Raw genomic sequence first — 21,313 nt, forward strand, 5'->3', positions numbered from 1 at the left:
GACGCAGCAATGCAGACGCTGGATTGCACTGACCACTTCGACGTTTCATCTGCTGGGATAGCAGAGCTCCCCCAAGCCCCATCGCACCACGGTCCTGGCCCAGGCTGAGGAAGCAAGTCGTGTCCAGCCAGGAAGTAACTTTCAGGATCTGGCTTGAACCCATCACTGTAAGGCCCATCAGAAACAAGTTAACAGATCCTTATTGGTGGCCTCCTGGCTCTTCTTGATGGGCAGCTCCTGCGAACTGACCCCTCCAAACTAGTGACGGTTGAAGTACTTCATTTTGAATCCCATCCTTTCCACCCTGGAGTTCTCAGCTCTGTCACTGACTTGCTGTGTGACAGTGCGAGGGAAGTCAGGTGACTTCTACGCCTCAGTTTCCCCATGTGTTAAATGAGGCTCAGACTGAGCCTGCCTGCTGTGGGAGGTGGTTCTTTGGCATGGACTGAATGACATTTATTGGCATTTTCAAAGTACACAGAGGAGCAGGATATTATTAATTGCAAGTGGGGATGGAGTTTGTTGTTGTCTTAGGAAGGGGCAGGACCTGTAAATGTGCGCCTACTCCCACTCCAAACAGGCCTCAGCTGGCTTCTTTCCCCTACCAGCCCCCAAAACCAAACTGAGAAAATTGACAGCAGCTCCCTCTGCTCCTGCTGCTTGTTGTTTTTTTCCTCCTGACCCAGATTTTGTGGCTTCCCTGATGATGTATCTATGTAATCATTTCACCCTCCCTTGTGAGCAGCGGTTCAGCACTGCCCCTCCTGCTCTCCATCCCGCCCCCGTGCATCCACCCAGCCCTGCGAACTTTCACTTTCTCTGCAAGTCGCGGGTTGTCACAGCGGATCATGTCAGCCACCTCCTACGCTGCCTCCCACGCGTGTCCTGGGGGAGCGTGGCTGATTCATTCACACAGAAAGGAAACCTCTTCTAGAAGAGCCTTTATTGAGACGCACCGGCGGAACACAATGTCTCTGCTTTTAATTTCCATGCAGAGGAGCCATGCTAGAGGACTGGAGTTGTGGGGTGGGTGCGCTCTCTCTCTCTCTCTCTCGTTGTGGGGTGGGTTTTTTCTGTGTGTGTGTGTGTGTGTGTGTGTGTGTGTGTGTGTGTGTGTGTGTGTGTGTGTGTGTGTGTGTGTGTGTGTGTGTGTGTGTGTGTGTGTGTTATGGCTATTAACATATTGATCTTCTCTGAATGAGTTCTATGTCGCAGACTCCCTCTTTCCTCTGATACAAATGGGCAAAGATCCACCCCTTGTCCTGCCCATGGCTCTGGTGCTGGGGGGGGGGGGGGGAGATGTTTCCACAGTGGCCATTGCCGAGGGGTGGTTTTGCAGATGTTCACCCATTTAAATGCAGGTGTTTCTCCTTGGAAATCAAGGGTCAGGCCACGGACTGTCTGGCCAGTCTGCCCAGGAAGTCTCCTTTTGCTGCTGCAGGGGCTTTACTACCAAACTGACCCCATGGATCAGAGAGCCGCCTGCTCTCCCTGGTTTTTCCAGATCAAGAATGTGAAGGGGCTGAGTTGGTGGCTGTGCAACCCAGTGCTCCAAAGGTGCTGTGCGTGGTCCCTTGGGGCACGCTTCCCCAACCGAATTCCAGCTCCCATGAAAGGGTATTGAACTTGGAACTCAAAGAACATCTCCCTCTCGTGAGCCAGCTCCGCTCTGGGGCAGAGTTGCTGGACGGAGGGGTCTGACAGAGCCGGGAAGCCCCCTCCCGCAATGTCAGTTCTCAAGGCTGGGCTGTGATTACTGCACTTGCTGGGCACTTGGCTCTTTTGAGCAAACGCCCCTGCCATCCCTGTTCTGTTGGGACTTCCACTAGGAGGAAAACTCCCAAGGGAATCACTCCCCTGGACCTTCCCCCCACTTGTTCCATGTGGCACCTGCCAGAGAAAGCTGGTGTCAGAGCCCTGTTGTGATTGGCTGGGAGTGTTGCCGATCAGTGTCTCTCTAACTCTAGTGAACAAGAGCAGGCTCAGGCAGCCCTCTCCTCTAGCCTGTGCCCCTCGGGCGAGAGTCGGACCTGAACTGCCCCCGCCTGCCCTTGTGAGTTGTGGGCACCCAGAGGGCAGGTTGGTTTGCAGCATGTTTTCAGACCCTCTCCTGCATCAGCCTTTGATAGTGGCTGTCTGCTGCCTGGAACGGTAGCTTTAGTCTGCGGGCATTGCACCAGGCTGAGATTTGAGGCAGTCTGTGGACTGGGCAGAGCTGGTGCCAGTGAGCTGGCTGCAGGGGGCATGGCCTTAGACATGTGCTGGGACTCTGCTGGTGGCTTATTCCGCTGCTGCCTCTGCGTGAGGAGAGAACCGTAGCTGAACTTGTGCATCCTCACTCAGTCGCTCTTTGGCATGAGGCCTAGAAAGTTGCTTATGGGATTGCTGGTGCTTTTTGTAGCCTTCCTGCCTGGAAATGAAACCTGCCACAGCAAGGCAGAGGCCTGGGCGCCGATTTACTCTCTCGCCAATAACAGGTGCCTTGGCTCTGCCCTCAGCACCCCCTTGGTGCTCATCTTAACATCCAGAGCCCCAGAGGGAGAGTCTGCCTTGCAATGTAACTGGCGATGCAGTGCATGCAGCCCCTTCCACTGCAGCCTGCCTCTCCTCTGCTACCTTCCTTTGTTTTCCCAACACGATGCTTTAAAAAAAAAAAAAAAACCACCCTGGAGTAGGTTCCTACTGGTGGCCCCTTTACTCCAGCCAGTTTGCCACAAAGGAGCCCTGCAGCAGATGCGATAGCCCCCCAGGAAGAATCCCTGACTCACAAGGTCCTTATGCCAACAGCCCCAAGCTTGGGGGGGCTGGCTGGGGAAGAGCTGTGCTTGGACAATTGTGCCCTCTTGCACACAGCTCCCCGAGGCCAGTGAAGAGCGCCATGTAGCATCCCTGGGAGGCCAGTGTAGTGACGTCTTCCTTCAAATTCAGCATTACCCCTCGCAGGAACCCAGAGACAGTGTGTGACAAAGCAGGCTGCTCCCTAACCCAGAAGCCCAGTCTCTGCCCTTTGCTCTAGGCTGGCTCTTTGGAGACTGACTGTGTAAGCTCCCAAGGCTGCAAGCCGTATCGGGAAACCCCTGGCAATACAAAGTGGTAGCTTCCAGTTTTTAACACCCCTCCCCTCCACCCCCAGTTTCAGTCATGCCATTTGCTCCTATGCTTGGCAGCTTTGATTCTGAAACTGACCTGGGTACAAATGGAGCACAGGGTTGAAACTGACTTGGGATTCTACTGAAGCATGTTTGCCCTTTGTTACTTGGCTGAGGGAGTTGGGTCTATTTAGTCTGCAGAAGAGAAGAGTGAGGGGGGATTTGAGAGCAGCCTTCAACTTCCTGAAAGGAGCTTCCAAAGAGGATGGAGAGGGGCTGTTCTCAGTGGCGACGGATGGCAGAACAAGGAGCAATGGTCTCAAGTTGCAGTGGGAGAGGTCCAGGTTGGATATTAAGAAAAACTATTTCCCTAGGAGGGTGGTGAAGCACTGGGCTGGGTTCCCTAGGGAAGTAGGTCACTTCCGTGCTTAAGGTCCAGCCAAAGAGCTTGCTCTGTTCCTTTGAGGCTTTCTTGCCTCTGAGAGCACAAGGGAGTTTCTCCTGGAATCGCATGATCCAGAAACCGCTGCACTTGCAGCTAAGATGATCAAGTTGGCATTGAAATGGTGCATCTTAAAAACAAATAAACCTGCTTTCTTCTTTTCGAAGATTGAAAACTTGGGTTTGTTTAGTCTGGCGAAGAGAAGACTGGAGGCGGGGGGACGACAACATGATAAGTTTTCAAATACATAAAAGTTTGTTACAAGGAAGAGGATGAACAATTGTTTTCTTTTACCTTGGTGGACAGGACAAGAAGCAATGGGCTGAAATTGCAGCAAGGGAGGTTTAGGTTGGACATTAGGAAAAACTTCCTACCTTTTTGTGGTTAAGCACGGGAACAAATTGCCTAGGGAGGTTGTGGACTCTCCATCACTGGAGATTTTTCAGAGCAGGTTGGACACATGCCTGCCAGGATTGGTCTAGTTATTGCATAGTCTCGCCTTGAGTGCAGGAGACTGGACTAAACGACCTATCAGGTCCCTTCAAGTTCTACACTCCTGTGGCTCTCAGCAAGTTTCCAATGCATATGAATTCTTGAAACCTTTCCCTCTGAGTTTCTGGCCTGCATCTGCCAGAGGGATTAGCAGTTATCTTTCAGCATTTTCACCCAGCGTCCAACCCAACAGACGCCTGTGTATAAAATGGCCATTGTCCTGACAGTCAGATTCCCTTCCACAATATTCCCCCAGATGAATTTGAACCGGGAACTGTGACTTTAGTGGGGGCAGAGTAGCTGTCAAATTAAAGATGTATTAGCATTTTAATGTAGAACCGTGCCCATCTCCTGAATTCATAACCGAAATAAAAACCTCTCCCTCTTGTGTTTGGGACGTGGAACGTGTCCCTGGACTTCTACCAGTGATAACTAGTTCAGGGTTTGGTGTTGCCAGGCCAGTAGCTGCAGTCAAAGTGACACACATGTTTCATGTTAGCAGTGCTACAAATTAAAGAGGAATGAGGCTGAATTAGCCAGTGAATATGATCAATTCCCATGCAGAGCCAACAGCCAAGAAATCTTTGTTGTATTTGACTCTTTTTCATCCACCTTCTTCCAAAGCGAATGTTAAAATGAGGGGGTAAATGTCAGCAGGGTGTCCAGGTACTACAGTGCTTTGGGGTCTTTTAGCTTTTTGCAATGGCGGGGTAGCCATCTGAGTCCCAGATTTTAAAGGTACCAGGTGGGTGAAGTCATATCTTTTCTTGGCCCAACTTCTATTGGTGAAATGAGAGACCGCCCCCCCCCCCCCCACTTTTAGGGCTACCTAGAGCTCTTCTTCAGGTTTTAAATGTAGCGTTTTTCTATTCACGTGGTCTTAGTGCCAGTGCAGACATGTTCTGTGTCTTTTAAGCCAGCATTCCTATTGATCTATCTATCCCCTTCAAGTATAGCAATAGGACAGCTCTCAGCCTGTATGCTGCAAATGCAGCCACAATACAGTGCTCTGTTTCAGAAGCATTGTTGTCCTTCTTGAGCGATGTATCCACCCCCAAATTTAGAAGCCTGCTTGATTTACTTGCTCTGAAGCTTCATTATCTACCCATTTAACAAAGCCGAGTTAAATTGTTAGGTTTCAGAATCAACATCTATTTGGATGACCGGCCACCTGGCACTCTTCCATCAGATCTGTTGCTTCAGGCTGTCTGCAGTCTCAGGTAGACTTTGAAAGGGTTTTTTTGGAAACAGAGAGGCTAGAAACTGGTCTCAGTCACAAATCCTGCAGCAAAGAGAGCGACGTTGCTTTGAAAGACACTGGGCCCTGCCCATGCTGCCTGGGGTCTCTTCTCAGCTGCAGGTTTGGAGGCGGATTTCTGAACTGATGTCTTGGGAAAATTAAATCCTGACCTGGCTGCTGTCGGCAGACAGGCTACTGGGCTAGATGGACCTTTGTCTGACCCAGCCTGGCTGTTCCTACGTTCTTGTGACCTAACAATATATTTATACCAATAATCCCACCTGTGTCTTTTGAGCCGTAGCTCTCAAAGCACTTTGCAAAGAAGGTGAGTATCATTAGCCCTAATTTACAGATGGGGAAACTGAGGCATGGGGCAATGATATGATTAAGTGACTCGCCCGGCCGCCCGGTGGCAGAGCCAAGAATTGAATCCAGGTCACCTGTGCCCCTCTCCCTGTGCACAAGGCCATTATGCTGCATGGGGCTTGCTTTGCGGTAGCAGCATTTGAGTTTACCCTCCACGAGACTTGTGATGTTGCCAGCAAAATGACACATCTGTTGAAAGTATGTTTGCGCCTTCTGTGTGCTTCGTGACGTCACTGCAGCAAATAAAGCCTGCCTGCCTAGCGCCTGTCCATACCGACGACGTGTTCTACAGCGCGGGCCGTGCGCCTCTGTGTGGGCTGAGCTGGGTCTGTGGCAGGCCCTCTAAAATAACGAATGCAGAGATTCGTGCCTCCGGTGAATGCCAGCAAAGGTGCAGGCCTGGCCTCCTGGAATCACATGGTTACATCAGCATCTTTGCTTTCATTCAAACCCGCTTCACAGGGGGGTGCTGCCTCTGCAGATGAGGCTCTGCAAGGGACATGCTTCCTCTGCCCTCCCCCATCTTAGCTCTGTGGGGTGGCATCAGCAGGGATCCTCTCCTGGCAGGACTCTGCTGGCATGGGTGGAGGTGGATTCCTTCTCCGGGGCAGAGCTTAGTTGGCCTAGAGCTCTGGACAGGTGGGATTAGCCCCGTACCAGTTTAGAAGATAGCAGAAGTGTGTCTGGCCCTGCTGCTCCTGTTGTTACACATTGGTGGGGGGGGGGGGGATGGGAGAGAGCAGAGCCACTTAAGAAGGGGTGCAGCCACAGAATAAGGCTGGTGCTTTGGGATGCCCCTAGCCATGCCCTGGATTGTCTTAGTTGGATCTTGCTTCCAGCTTCTCGGTCACAGTGAGAGGCCCGTCACTTCTGCTCTACAGCAGCCGGTAAGTTTCCGGCTTGAGTGTGCTTTTGGCAGCAAGGGACTGCATCCGGAAGGAGGCTGGTGTAGGACCAGCTGGTCACAGGAAGTTGGCCATGAGGCCCGCTGCTCTCACTTGCTCGAGGGCACTTGCTGCAGAGGAAGCTCAACAGGGATGGGCCTGTGGGCGCTGGAACTAAGGAGGGAGCAGGGCCCCACCGTGGGGCAAATTACGGGTGAATTGTTGAAGAGGTCCAGCTCGGACTTGGCTCTCTCCCATCATCCTGACTCCCCTCTCTCTGCCCCATCTCCTCTCTCCCGGCAGGTGCCCATCGCTCCACTGCATTGCACTGAAGATGTCTAACAGCAACACCACGCAAGAGACCCTGGAAATAATGAAAGAGTCAGAAAAAAAGCTGGTGGAGGAATCTGTGAACAAAAACAAATTTGTATCCAGGTCACCGAGCAAAGAAGAGGTTGAGAAGGACGGGGAAGAAGCCAACGTACGGCAGGAATCTCAGGTAAGGCACCTGTTCATCCTCCTGTCCCGGTGTTACTGTCACGAGAGGCAGAGGCAGACTCGCCCAGGGTGTGGAGATTCCCATTGTGCCTGCTGGCCACTTGGTGCTTTTGCAAAGGCTGGGAACGTTTGGTGGGGAGACCCTGCTGGGAAAGGGGGAAGCGGGTTTGGCTGGCTCCCGGAGGCAGGCAGTTCAGTACCCTGCCCAGACGAGCGCTTGGAAGAAGGGGCGCCTTTGCAGAAAGGCGAGAGAGGATATTGTGTGTGGGCTGAGCGGCCCTCGGGGGGAGTCCGACTTTTGAGCTGAATTGTATCATCACATGGTTCTCTGTAACAAGCCAGCCCTCATCCAGGAAGTGGGTGAGTTGGGAATTCACCAAGGGGAACAGACCCTCAGCTTGTGGAAATCAGCCTAGCGCCAGCAAATCCCGTCCCGTCCCCTCTGTACCCCTCTTTCTTCTGTCTGTTACGTCTGGTTAGCCTGTAAGCTCTTGGGGGCAGTTCTCTCCCTGTATGCCCCATACAGTGCCAGCTCAGTGGGGCCCGATGGCATTCGTAGGCTCTCTGACTGGCACCAGCTGGCCAAGAGTGTGGGCGTGGCTTGCGGAGCATGCTAGGAAAGGCCGCAGTGTACAGACTCCAGCTCTCTCAGAACAGGCTGGTGAGGCTGGCATGGAAGGGAAGGTTTGGAAATACCCCAAAGTGGCTCCTGTCCAAGTGACAGGCAGCCCGGCGCAAAACAGGGCCAGCTGGGGTCACTGGCACTTCCAGGTGCTTCTGTTGCACGTCTGCCCGAAGGGGGGAACTTGCATTGCTGTGGGAGGGGAGCTGCCAGGACCGGAACCTGCGCGGGAGGATGCGCCGCAGGATTCTGCGCTTAAAATCCAGGGGCTGGCTCTAGATTGCCGAAGGGAACCGAGATACAAGCATCATCGCTGGGCAGAGAGCGCGCTGAATGGGGGAGGTGGGGGTTTGTCCAGCTCCAGATGGGGCAGCAGTAATTGACACCCCGCTGCTGTGATTCATTTCCCCTTGATTGCTGTGGCAGCATGTGCTGTTGAGTCATTGCCTGTTAGAGCTCACCTGGCCCTCAGCCTCGGGTTCCTCTCCCCATTCAGCTCCCTGTGGTCTTGTAGCATCCCCCTGAGCCGGCAAGGCAGGGACAGCTTGGGCCGGGCTAGCAAGAGTTGTGAAGTGGAGCATGGTTGTGGGCCGCTGACCGGATCAGCCCTGGAACAGGGTTGCCCCCAGTTCTACGGGTCAGTGTGTGGAAGGGCTCCGAGCGTCCGGTGCACGTTGCTTTGGCCATTCCCTTCCCCTCTGGGTTCAGCGTCTGTTTGCTTGTGAAACGACTCGGTAGCGTTTCTTCGCTGGGACTCTGGCAGAGAGGCCAGAACTCCTTGCAGAGCCAGATCTTTACTGGCAGCGCCCAGCCAGATCCCTTTTAAAGGCGTACAGCCGTCTTGTGCATTCAGGAAAAGTCCCTGCTCCGTCTGGCAGTCTCATCCTCTCGGTCCAGCCCCCTCTCTGTGCCAGCGGCCCCGTGGAGCTGCGATTCGTGCTGCGTGACGAGGCCCTGCCAGCCCAGTGCTGAGTGCCACTGGGAGGCCACTGACCGGCAAAGGAAGGTAGGGTGAAGTGAGTGACCCTCTGCAGCCAGTCTTCTTGCAGGAAGCTCAGGAGCAAAGTTATTCTGGGGCCTGTCTTGTGAGCCTGGGTGTGGTTTGGGTGGCCTTTGCTGGACCCCACCCCTCTCTGTTCTGGCAGCCTGCAACCCTCTTATCTCTCCAGAGCTGTTCTCCTTCAGGCTTACATCAGGCAGAAGCAGCACGGTGCCGAGGCTGAACGAGGGGCCTCCGCGATTCAGGTTGTCACGCTGAGATAAGTTCTAGAAAGGAACTTCCCATGCAGCCTTAGTTGGCAGGTTCCTGTCTGTCTGCATTAGCGGGGTAGAGACCGGAATCCTCTCGCTGCCGTCTCAGGCCTGGGTCATTTCAACAAGACATTAACTGTGTGTGTGTGTGTGTCCTGCGAACGTGCTGTGTGTAGGATGGGGGGAGTCCAGTATCCGCTTCCTGTGCCTCTTTTCCATGTGTCTTGCTGATTCCGAGGCTTTTACCCCTCCATGAGCGCAGGTGGCAGTTCTGAGAGGCTAGCTCTTCATCACTTTTTTCCCGGCCGGGCAGGCAGATTTGGAGCACATTGTGGCAGGACTTCAGCCTATCCCGTCACATCCACGTTCCTGCTCCCCATAGCAACTAAATAATGGTCCATTATATTGGGCAGACCAGGGGGGAGAGCTGATACCTTGTACTGGGCTGACGTCTGGTGAAGGAGACATTGGTCCAATAAAAAAAATGATCACCCACCTCGTGTGTGTCATATCTTGGGACCAACACAGTTACAGCCTGCAGCCGGTCCTTATTGTACTCTCGTCTGTCTGTGGAATGGCTCGTTCCCTCATCCCTCAGCTGGGAAGCTGTTCTGCTCCTGGGGTGTTAGCGAGAGCTGTGTTCAACATCTGCTGTGTGCAAGTTTCAGCCTCCGGGGCGGGAGCAAGGAAGGGGCCACGGGCGGTGGGCTGGACTTCGGGCATTTTATTCTGTGCATGAGTCTTGGACCTGAGCCTTTTCACAGGCCTGCTAGGGAGGCCGGCCCTGGTCCCAAAGAGCTAGCACGCCGTTGGTTGGCTTCATAATTACCTATGACAAATTTGGGACGGGAGATGAACTGTGGGCTTCAGGGTTTAGGGTTAGACCTGAAATGGGGGCTGATTACCCCATATCTGCTGCTGCACCAGGCACTGTGCACTGGCAGAGAGGGGCACGCTGTGCTAGATGGGCCGACGGCCTGAGCCCGTCGGGCGAGTCCTCTGCCAATGTTTGCCTCTTTGGGTTCGACAGGCGGCTGTGGGTGACCATCTGCGCTGTCTCCTTTTGGATCTGCTTTCTTCTGTTGCCACCAGAGAGGTTTGGCCTGGACCATGCTGCCTCCACGATGGCGTTTGGGTGGCCCTGCAGTGTGTCACCACAGCAGACTGGTTTATATGGAGGGCCCTACCAAATTCACAGCCATGCAAAATGCATCCTGGACCGTGAAATCTGGTGTCCTCCGGTGAAATCTGGCCTTTGGCCTGCTTTTACCCTGTGCTATACAGCTTGCGTGGAGGAGACCAGCGTTTCTCAAACCCAGGGTCCTGACCCACACGGGATGTGCAGCGGGACCACAAGGTTCTTTTAGGGGTGTCACAATATTATAACCCTCATTCGTGTGCTGCTGCCTCCATAGCTGGGCAGCTGGAGAGAGGGGGTTGGAATGTTTGCTGGGTGCCCAGCTCTGAAGGCAGCACCGTACCAGCAGCGGCACCAGCGTGACTGTGAAATTGACCAGAATGGACCGTGAATTTGGAAGGGCCCTAGTTACATGGCATGGCACAGGGTCGGATTGATCCTCCCACTTTCTCCTTCCTTTCTCCACAGAGGCGAACTTCAAATCATGGACACGCCAGAAAAAGAGCCAAGGTAGGGCACCTTCCCGCCTTGCCTCCTGCCTGCCTTCAGCAGAGGTGCCCAGGCTACTTGGGGAAGAGGGTTCGAGTCCTACGCTGACCTCCCAGCTCCATGATCTGCTTCCTCCCATTAGCGTTTCTGGCACCTGCCCTTAGACCTCTTCCCCAGCTGCCATCTCCGTGTCCCCTCAAGCCAGGCGCAACAGATGTTTGAACACCGTGCTGGCTCGTTTTTCTCTGTCTTACCACAGCGACAGCCTGCGATGAAGCCCCTGAGACCCCGACAAGCCACCATAGCGGTTCCCACCTGGCAGGCCATGGGCCATGAACCACTGGCTGCTGGAGCTGAAGCCGGCTGTTTGCAGCGGCTCTGGGGTACACCCCGACCCCCTGAGCTGCCACACAGCAACCACCTTCAGCTCTGGCAGCCACCACGTGGTGGGCGGCCTCCGCAGCTGAATCCACCTGTTCACGGCAGCCCCTTGGTGGACCGGTAACGTTTTATTTGCATAATGAATATGCAACTATTCAAGTCAAATGTTGCCGGTTCACCAAAAGTTTGTGAATGGGTTTGCTGGTCCACGATATAAAAACGGTTCTGTGCTCTCAGCCCTATGTCTCTACCCTCCACAGTGTCCCGGGCCGGAGACACGCCAGGTGGGAATTGGCCTGTCCAGACAGTTGGCGTGCTGACCGGTTAGCTGAATACCTCTGTTCTCTGCCCACCTAAGGAAATCCAGCCAGTGGGAGTGCGGATTTTCACCCGTTATAATAATAATAATGAAAAACACAAGTGGAAAATTAATGCTTCCCAGCCGTCTAGTTACACCTAGTTTCCCCTCCTCCTCGGGGGATATTGTGGCACGAGTCAGCCGATCACGTTTGCTTTTACTCTCCAGTCCCTGCTCCACTCCCTTGTATTCAGCCAAGGCCTAGCACAATGTAGTCGCTGGAATTTGAAGCTAGACAGATTCCGACTGGAAATAAGGGTATGTTTCAGCAGGGAGGGTCGCTGGAATGCCTTCCCAAGGGCTATGGCCGATTCTCAGTGACTGGTGACATTTCCATAAAGACGGAGTGGTTTTCTAACAGAGAGGCTCTCGGTCGAACGGGGTGCTTTTAGGGAAGTCCTGGGGCCCATGCTAGCAGGAGGGCAGACCGGGTGATCACAGAGGTCCCATCTCTCCAACTCTATTCCAGTCCTGTTTCTTAGCTGCAGAATGCCACCCCTCTTGTACCCTGTGTGGAGGTTAGACAGCAGGAGCGAGTGGTCCCATCTGGCCTTTATCTGTGAGAGTATCCAGCACACAGGAAGGCTGGCCTTTAAGTGACACCCTCCCATGTGACGTACCACTGCTCAGCCCTGCTCTCGAGAGCATCCGTGGATCTTGGGAGGGGTGGGCTTTGGCACCCCAAATTCATCAACTCGCTGACAATCCTGAAGCCCCCAAAGTTGGCAGGCAGGCAAGATTTCCATGGGTGGCTGCCTTTTAGTTAAAGCCAGGAAAGCAGAAGGACCCCTTCCTGCTCCAGCTTCCTCGTCCGTTTCAGTGCTGCCCCTTAGGCAGAGTTTTGCACGGGGCAGGCTCTGCGATTAGCTGTTGTGCAGAGGAGGAATCGGGCGGGGTAATGGCTCTGCGAGGTTTCCTACCCGCAGAGGCTAAGTGGTGCGGTGGATTAGCACAACAGCCTTTCCCCTCAAGTCTGGTGGGCTGAGTCTGAATGAAGGTCTCTGGAAAAGAAGAATGCATTGCCATCGCCCCCACAGCCTCCGTCGGCGCGCGCTTGTCCTGCAGCAGAGAAATGCATGTGGTGTTCCTTTGTATTCCAGTCTAATTCAAAGCTCAAGCTGGTCCGGAGCCTGGCAGTGTGTGAAGAATCCTCCGGTCCCTTTGTGGACGGGGCCTTGGAAGTCCAGGTAGGCCAGGTCAAACACCATGAGCTCTTATTTCGGTGCGGGTCAAAGGGAGAGCCAGTGGCTGTTCCCTAGCCACGGCGACAGGACAAGCGAGGCGCATGTGTCCCGGGCTGGTCTGCACAGTCTCGCGCTAGCAGTGCAGCTGCAGGAGCGTGAGCAGTGACGGCAGACACGCAGCTGAGCTGTCCGTACAAATCCGCCTGAGACCTGGGAGTCGCGTCTGCTCTGCTGCTGTGACTCTTTGCTTTGGGCACAAAGGCAGTGTAATCAGCAGCTCCATTGCCCTCCCCAAACCAGCGTGAGCTGGAGCACAGCATAGCGAGTGAGGCCCCTCGGGGACCAGCACGAGGCCTGGTGCTGTTCAGTAGCTTCATCGGTGATGTAGACAGTGGCCCAGACAGACCACTTGCAGCGGGTGTGGATGGGACTGAGCTGGGAGGGGTCCCAGTGCTGTAGAGGGTCAGATTGAAATTCAGAGTGATCTGGATAGCCCAGAGGATGGATGCGAGGTAAATAGGCTGAAATTCAATAAGGGCAAATGCAAAGTGCTCCACCTGGGAAGGAGCAATCCGTTGCACGCGTACAGACTGGGAAGTGACTGTCTAGGCAGGAGCGCTGCCAACAGGGATCTGAGGGAAGCTAAATCTCAGTCAGCCGTGTAACACTGCTGCAAAAAAAAAAGTTGCCTGAGCAGGAGTGTTGTAAGCAAGACGCCACAAGTAATTCTTCCGCTCTGCTCTGCGCTGAGTAGGCCTGAACAGGAGGCTCATGGCCAGTTCTGGCACCACATTTCAGAAGAGATGTGGAGAAACTGGAGAGAGTCAAGAGAAGAGCAACCAAAGCGATTAAAGGCCTAGAAAACATGGCCTGTGAGGGAAGATTGAAAAGTTGGGGGGGTTTTACTCTGGAGACGGCCGAGAGAGGACATAACTGTTTTCAGATACCTAAAAGGTTGTTACTAAGTGAGAGAACAATCTATTCTTAACCTCTGGGGATTGGCAAAAAGCAATGGGCTTCAATTGAAGCAAGAGCTGTTTTAGTTGCACATTATGAAAAACTGCCTGACTGTCCGGGAGGTTGTGGGATCTCTGTCATTGGAGACTTTTAAGAGCAGGGTGGACAAACTCCTGTCCAGCATGGTTTAGGTCCCCTGCCATGCATGCGGGGGCCTGCACTAGATGACTATGGAGTTCTCCTCCATTCCTGTGATTCCGTGACTTAGCTCTCAAGTGCAGGTCCCCCGACACTGGTCACGCCAGCCTCTGTGCACGGAATGCAAAGAGCCACAGGATACGTTTGGGGCACTGAACTCAGCAGCGTTCTACTTGCTTATTTCTAGGACATTATTCAGTTGCATGTCAGCTGCCCCTCGGACAAGGAAGAGGAGAAGTCTACAAAAGATGGGCCCGAGAAAGAGGAAAAAGACAAGAATAAGGAGAAGGCACCAAGGAAAATGCTCTCCCGAGGTCAGGTGTCCTCTCAGTGCGCTGGCATGGGGCTGCAGAGCCTGCTTTCTGGGACCCTGACAGCCAGGACTCACCCCTTAGTGTCTGTTACCTGGCACGGTCCTTTGGGGCTTTATATAACTTCATTTGCAGGGGGAGCACTCCTCTAAACTGGCATGTGTTCTACCAGACACCCAGTGTGGGATGGTCTCGGTGTAGCAAACCCTGCTTCAGCTCAGAGGGCTGGTCTAGCTCACCCCACAAGGCCCTGCCCAGTGGACAGTTCTGTGACTGACACGTGGTGTCCTTATGGCCTTGGGGATCTGGACATTTTTGACACAGCTACAAACAACACCGAGAAGTTTCCGGTTTTGGTTTCTCTTTGTGAAACTCCCCATAGAGACGGGCCTGTAGAGAGGCTTTGGGACTCAGCCAACCAGAGCCGTTAGAGGAGTCTCCTTCTTAACGTTTTGGGCCATAAAACTGGTTGAAAGAGCAAAGCTTAAAATTTGCATCCAGAGAGTGAATCAGGCCTGGAATCCGACCCCCGAGCCAGGCTCTTCTGCCAGCTCCGTTGTGCTGGGGCAGGTGGAACGCCACTCGCAGCTTCTCTGCTCCCACTTGGAGGAAGGATATTCCTGGTAATGTAACCTCTGAGGCCTCGGGTGCAAAGCTCATTCACAGGGAAGGCTTTGAAGCGTCCGCCTTTGGGCAGGAGAGGGCATCCTAGCACTGCCAGAGAGGGTGAACTGTTCCATAATGTGAGGGTGGGGGGGCACTGAACATCTGGCTCTTGCAGCTGTTTAGGATGAAAACATTCCCTTCTCTAAGTGTTGGGAATGCCTTGCAAACTTTTGTTCTGGATCCGCGTGAGGTCTCAGAGGGCTCCTATGGCCCTATCATCTGCTGTGTATTCATGTCTTTCTCTTCCCGGCACCCCTGGGAAGTTAGGAAACAGTCATCCCCCTCCGTGTTACAGCTAGGGAAACGAAAGCACAGAGCGATTCTGTGACCTGCTCACGATGGCAGGAGGCATGTGCGGCAGAGCCGGCAACTGAATCCAGGCATTGTGTGTCCCTGTCAAGCACCGTAATCACCAGCTCCATCTCCCTTCCTTTCCAGTGGCCAGTAGTAAGAATCTGTAATCTGATAATCTAGGGTTGGTGCTTGGTCCTGCCGTGAGGGCAGGGGTCTAGACTCGATGACTTCTCAAGGTCCCTTCCAGTTCTATGAGATAGGTATATCTCCATATATTATTATTATTATTATTATTATTATCAGGGTTCGACAAATAATACAATCTACTAGCCTGTGGCGAGTAGATTGTAGCCCGGAAGAGCCGGGTTTGGGCGATCTGTGCATGCGCAGATCGCTGGACAGCACAGCTGGCGAGCGGGGCTCGCCACAGTTCAACGAGCCCTGATTAGATTATATTATATTACATTATATTATAGGGTTTATTTCTCTAGCGCCAAACAGAGACCACTCCACTGACTTCAGAGGTGTTGTACCCGCCTGTGCAGGCAGTGACTTTGAGGAGGGAGTAGCCCTCTAGGAATCCCATCCCGTTCCCAGTTGTGCTGCCTGGTCCATGGATAATTGGGTTTCCGTAGTGCCTAGAAACCCCAGATCCCTAATGCTGAATACACACCGAACACAAAGGCAGGGCTCTGCTCTGAATCTCTTCTGTTGTTGTTGTTTTAGATTCCAGCCAAGAATACACGGACTCCACTGGAATAGATTTGCATGAATTTTTAGTAAATACACTGAAAAAAAATCCAAGGTAGGTCGCAAGGTGGTGAAGTTGAGTGAGTGGAGGGAGGAAGATGCTTAAACTGCAGCAAGGGAGGTTTTGGTTGGACATTAGGAAAAGCTTCCTGCCTGTCAGGGTGGTTAAACCCTGGAATAAATTGCCTGGGGGCAGTTGTGGAATCTCCATCTCTGGAGATATTTAAGAGCAGGTTGGACAGACACCTGTCAGGGATGATCTAGACGGTGCTTGGTCCTGCCATGAGGGCAGGGGACTCGACTTGATGACCTCACGAGGTCCCTTCCATTGCTAGTGTTGTGTGAGTCTGTGATTCTAAGATGTTTTTCACTGGTGCCTCACGCTCCAGGGATTGAGAGAGGCCTGTATGATGCAGACAGAATGGAAGGGTCTGTCAGAAATCACAGCCCCTCTAGTGGTGAGTTGCACATCTTGAAATTCAGGGGGACTTGGCCCAGAGTAAAAGGCTGTACTGGCAGGAGGGGCAGTAATTTCATTATTACCAACTCGTGAAACAGACCTGCTTACGCATTATGGATTCAAACTGAGAGAAGAAAAATAATTGGTTTGACTACTGGCAGGAAGGGAGCCTTAATTGCACTAAAATCCCTCCTCTAAATAGCTATCAAAGACCTGTGTATCGAGCGCCTGCTGCGCTATCAGTCATAAACAGGATCAAACTGAACGCCAAGCGCTGGTTAGGCATAAACATCCCACACTTGGGTTTCTATCCATATGGCCATTCCTGGCACAAGGATTGAACGGTCCCACCAAACATGCAGCCGTAGGTCTCCTTGGACAGGAACACTCGCCTCGTAATGTATCTGTTTCTTTTTATGCTCGGCCGCGCAGGGAGGGCGAAGCTTGGCGGAAGAGTAGCCTTGCGCTTTGCTCATGCCAGGCATTTTCTGGGGCTTGGCAGGAAGGGAGCGTGAAGCTGCAATTATCAAAGAGAACTGCAGTCTCCTCTTTGCTTCTGAATGTGACTTTTTGTTTTCTTTTCCTCCCTGCTTTGTCTGGACAGGGATAGAATGATGCTGCTAAAATTAGAACAGGAGATTCTGGAATTTATTAGCGATAACAAGTAAGTGGCCGGTGGAGTTTGCATGAAGCAAAGCGGGTTGGTGGCTTGGGCAGTAGGAGGCGCTCTTGCACTGAAAGGGATGGAGAAATAAGGCCCAAAGAGACTTACAGGTTTGTCTGTAACCTGGCGTCTTCCCTCCGGTCAGCCTAGCCTGCCTGCAGGATTCCCCATGGCAAAGCCCTCTGGGCATCCCTGGGTCCTCACTGGTTCAGGCCCGGCCAAAGAGTTTGTGGGGCCGAAGGCGGCGTGTTGTGGTTGGCTGCCTGGGCAGGGAGCGAGCAGCCGGGCGCCAGGCAGAACGGGGCCCTGGAGGCGCAGGGCCCAAGGCAACCGCTTTGCTCGCCTTGCCCTAAGGCTGGGCCTGCGCTGGTTCTGTCTTTGTTTGGGTGCGGCTTGGGGCATATCCCATGAGCCCTTGTTCTGAGACGATCTAGGAGTCGTTCCCAGCCGTTTGTGGCAATTCTGGAGTAACTTGCCTGTCTTTTGGGGGAGACTCTTGGGAGGGGGGCATAGGAGGGCTGTCCACACTCAGGGAACCTGGCCGGGGTCCTCCCTGCAAAATGGACTGGTTCCAGCCCAGTCAACTAGACCCAAACTCTAGCCCGGGCTTGAAACACACGGAAGCCCCGGGGCTGTCAGGGGAGGGGTGGGGAGGCTGGGGGAAAGCCCAGGTTAATTGACGTCAGTGACTTGCCTGGGACAGAGCAGGCTCTCCAGAGCCCCAGACTAGCACCCTGCCCCTTCTCCATCGAGACTGGCTGGCGCCTGGAGATGGGGAGACTGGAGCCTTTCCCTGGCCAGGTGCTGGTTCGAATCCAGACCCAGTCGTAGCGACCCCAAGTGCCAACTGTGTGATAGGAGTTTGGGTCCCAGAGCTGGCCCCGTTGCCCCCTCGACCCTGCTTGTAGGCCCGAGGCACGGCACAGCGGTGGGGCAGGCGTCTGGCGCTCTTCCTGTCTGTAGCTAGAGCTCTATGCCCAGCCCTGAGCTGGCTCTCCCAGACCCTGGCCAAGCCTGTGCACTTTGGTTGGTCGAAGGACATGCTCTCAAGATGCTCCTGTTTTGGCAGGGCCCCTCTACACAGGGAGCCTGCAATTTGAAATACCAGAAATGTACCGAGAGGTTTCTCTTGCTGCACAGCAGCTCAAAACACAAAGGGCTTTTCGATCTGTCCTCCTCCCTTGTTCCCCACCCAGAGGCCTTGAGAGCTGCCCGTCCCTCCAGGGCGCTCCCACCCTTCACATGGCCTGTCCTCGGAGCACAGAAAGGGCTTTCCGCAGGAGATCCGCAGGGAAGAATCCCGTCAGCCCAGCCCCCTTCAGAACCAGCTTCTCCCTTGGGCCTGGTGCAGCAAAGCCGCCCAGCAGGGGATTACAGTTCAGCTTGTGTTTCGGTGAATCGGGGCAGAGCTTCTAGCTGGTCCCTTGGGCCCCAGGTCAGCAGCATTGCGCCCGTGGGGCGTCCCAGCCCTGCTTTGGCACATGAAGTCCCTGAGAACCCAGCACACGATCAAATGCTGGATCAGGGTCTCGGTCTTTCCGGGCTGAGCCCTGTTGGCGTCAGATGGATCTTGCCCGTTCGAGCGCAGTGTGAATTCAAGGGCTCTCCCCCTTCCGTTCTCAGCAATCAGTTCAAGAAGTTCCCTCAGATGACGTCCTATCACAGGATGCTCTTGCACAGGGTAGCTGCCTACTTCGGCATGGACCACAACGTTGACCAAACCGGGAAAGCCGTCATTATCAACAAGACCAGCAACACGAGGATGTAAGGAGAGCCCCGGGGCGGGGGGGAGGGTGGGACTCCCCATCCCCCAGGCGCGCCTGGCGCACCTCATCCTTCCACGGGGGGGGTGGGTTGGGGAAGAGGGAATGAGGGAGCAGGGAAGCCTAGAGACGCACCCTCCCAGTTCCCAGTGCAGACCTGGATGGGGGCTTTCCCCCTCCTGAAGGCACTGGTGCCCCAGCCTGCCCGGACTGGCTCGAGAGGATCTGGCGGCAGCTTGAGTCTCCCAGTGGCTTGCAGCCTCGAGCCGCTGCCCCGACCTCCTGCGCCTCCCGCTCTGGCCACACAGTGAGGTTCCTGGCCACCGTGGCCTGCCCCGGATGACGGCGTCTTTCTCCCCGCAGCCCCGAGCAGAGGTTCTCCGAGCACATCAAAGACGAGAAGAACGTAGACTTCCCTCAGAGGTTCATCCTAAAGCGAGACGACGCCAGCATGGACCGGGACGATAATCAGGTGGGTTGGGGTGCGAGGCGCCCAGCCCCTTCCCGAGAGCCGACGAGGCAGCCACGGCGCTTTGCTCGAGGTTGCCTGGGAATGGGATCAGTGAGTTTGGCGGCGTTCCTGCCTGCATGGGAGCAGCTTGAAATCCCTCCGGGGTCTGTGCTACCTTCCCGATAACTGCCAGAGGCCCCTCTGCTGTCTCTTCCAGCAGCCGGGTGGTAGGCAAACCCCCAGGCACGCTGCCCCGCACTGCACCGCAGCCCAACAGGTTCCCAGCCTCAGCAGTGACCGGGGTAGCGGCCTGGCCAGCGAGTTGAGCGTGCAGTAGCCAGGCTGGGTCCGAGCCGTTGTTCCAGGGCTGCTCTGGCCTCCAGAGGGCTGTTTGGGGAGCCAATGAGCTAGTGTTTCAGGCTCTCCGCAGAGCCAGGCCCCAGCGCATCAGCTCTGCTGCATTCGGGGTTTCAGGCTTTTCTTTGCAGCTGCAGCATGGGAGCCCGGCCCTGCTTCTGGGCTGCAGAACCCCAGGAGTCCACAGGGCACTTAGGATGTCAAGCCCCCGTCCCCCACTGAATCTGGCAGTTCGGGCTCTGGCGTTTTCTACCCCGGTGTTGGCAGGCCCTTGCCGTGTGGACAGGCTGGCACCTATAACCATCTGCAGGACATGTGCGTGTGCAAATGCACGTGTGTGTGCACAAAGCAGGCTGCGCTCCTGTGTTATGCTTCTAAGAAGCACACAGGATCTTTTTCAGGGGAATACACCGCGTTTATTAAGAATACAGTCGGAAAAGCAGCCCGTGCATTTGCACACGTGCATTCGCGCACGCACACGTCCCGCGGACGATTTACAGTTGCTAGTCTGTCGTGGCTCAAGTCTGTCTTATCGGCCAAGTAAGACTGAACATGAGTGAGGCGTTGGGTTTATTGATTGCGACTCGAGGCTCTGCTTGCAGGACCAAGCCCAGGACCTTATGGCAAGAATCGGGATGTAGTAATATAGTCAATGAACCGATAAGCAAAAGCGTATAGGTTAATGCTATAGACCACACGCGTGTCCCTCTCCCCGCCAGGACATTTTGTAGCAGGCTGGCCAGCAGCCTGGCTCAGTCCTGCTTGCAACGGGTCCAAGACCTGCCCCCGCTGTGGCTCTGTATTAGGAGCTGGGCGGGCAGGTAGCCCGACTCATTCCTGGCTCTCGCTGGGGCCGGGACCTTCCCCGTTTCAGCTCTGCATTTCAAGTGCATTAAGAGCCAGCCAGGCAGGCACCCTGCTCAGTTCTGGCTCACACCGGGTCCAGGAGCTCAGACCCCCCCCCTCACCGTGATAGGGGCTGCTGCCACTTTGTGTCGCTGCCTCTTTCTCAGAAGCAGCAGCGCGGGGCAAAAGGCAGCCGGTCCGTGAGGGGGGCTGGTTTTTAAACTGGCTCCCCTCGCAGACCAGCTCCCACCTGGCACTGCACGCTGCTGCCTCTGATCCAGCAGCTGCCGGCCCCACCCTGGGGACGCTAGACTAGTCAACTAACCAATAAAACTTCACGAGGTTGCTTGACTATTCAATTAACCGATATTTAACATCCCGAGGCAAGAACTCTCCATCTTGTGATTGGAGTCTCTGGGTTGCAGTGTCGTGCTGCAGTGCTTGATATGGTAATCTGGGGGTCCCCTCCCCCGTGGTTATCCTTCGATGTTTAGGGTCAGGCTTGTTCGCTTTTGCTTGTGGTCTCCCCTGTGGGAGCGTTGGCCAGTCTCCCAGGCACTCTGTTTTGCTGATTCATCCAGCCTCGGGCCCCAGGGATGTTCTCCAGTCATCTCCAAGTCTCTCGAGTCTTTTTGGCCCTTGGGGAGGACTTTTCACCCGTTCTTCACTCCCACTGGACAATGTCCGGCGCAGTCCAGACCGAGGGTTACAGAGTTTCGGAAAGACCCAACTTTGTTTGCAGAGCTAACAAGCAGCCAGACTGTACAGCCGCCATTGACTGATCTTGAGCGTCAGGGTGATACAAACGGTGTAGGACTACAGTTTGGCTACACCCAGCTGCTAATGGTCCTCACAGGCCCTTCAGGAGTGAGAAATTCACCTGGAAAACCAGGGACCTTGAGCCATTGCAAAGTCTCCGCCAACCCCGCCGGGGCTCAGGGTCTCCCAGGCAAATGCAGAGGGTAGGGCCCCTCAGTCCCTAGCTGGAGGAATGCCTGCAGGCTCGGTGCTCAGGGACCCCTCGGAGCTCGGCTCCGTCTCCACTCCGCCCTGAGCCCTTGTGCCAGGCAGCCCGGCTCTGCTGCTCCGTAGCCCTCTTGGCGTGGGCTGGTGTTCCCCGCCCTTCCCCCTGTGCCTGGGAGGAGATATGCAGCCAGGTCCC

The 21,313-nt window shown here is 54.6% G+C and overlaps 1 protein-coding gene across 13 annotated transcripts in view; it reads left to right on the forward strand.

Moving 5' to 3' along the window:
• The window catches only part of R3HDM2 (R3H domain containing 2), a 112,097-nt gene that overhangs the window by 59,219 nt on the left and 31,565 nt on the right, over positions 1-21,313 (forward strand). For 12 of the 13 annotated variants that reach the window (XM_075901807.1, XM_075901793.1, XM_075901799.1 and 9 more), the window contains 8 exons: positions 6,817-7,012; positions 10,491-10,532; positions 12,351-12,437; positions 13,777-13,903; positions 15,587-15,665; positions 16,675-16,734; positions 18,358-18,498; positions 18,861-18,969. In XM_075901807.1, coding sequence (XP_075757922.1) covers positions 6,848-7,012; positions 10,491-10,532; positions 12,351-12,437; positions 13,777-13,903; positions 15,587-15,665; positions 16,675-16,734; positions 18,358-18,498; positions 18,861-18,969 — 810 coding nt within the window. In that variant the 5' untranslated portion in view covers positions 6,817-6,847. Of the gene's footprint in view, positions 1-1,007; positions 1,027-6,816; positions 7,013-10,490; positions 10,533-12,350; positions 12,438-13,776; positions 13,904-15,586; positions 15,666-16,674; positions 16,735-18,357; positions 18,499-18,860; positions 18,970-21,313 lie in introns of those variants that run through there. The other variant, XM_075901797.1, reaches the window with a different exon arrangement.

The sequence above is a fragment of the Pelodiscus sinensis genome, chromosome 19 (genome assembly GCF_049634645.1).
Source record: "Pelodiscus sinensis isolate JC-2024 chromosome 19, ASM4963464v1, whole genome shotgun sequence".
Lineage (NCBI taxonomy): Eukaryota > Metazoa > Chordata > Testudines > Trionychidae > Pelodiscus > Pelodiscus sinensis.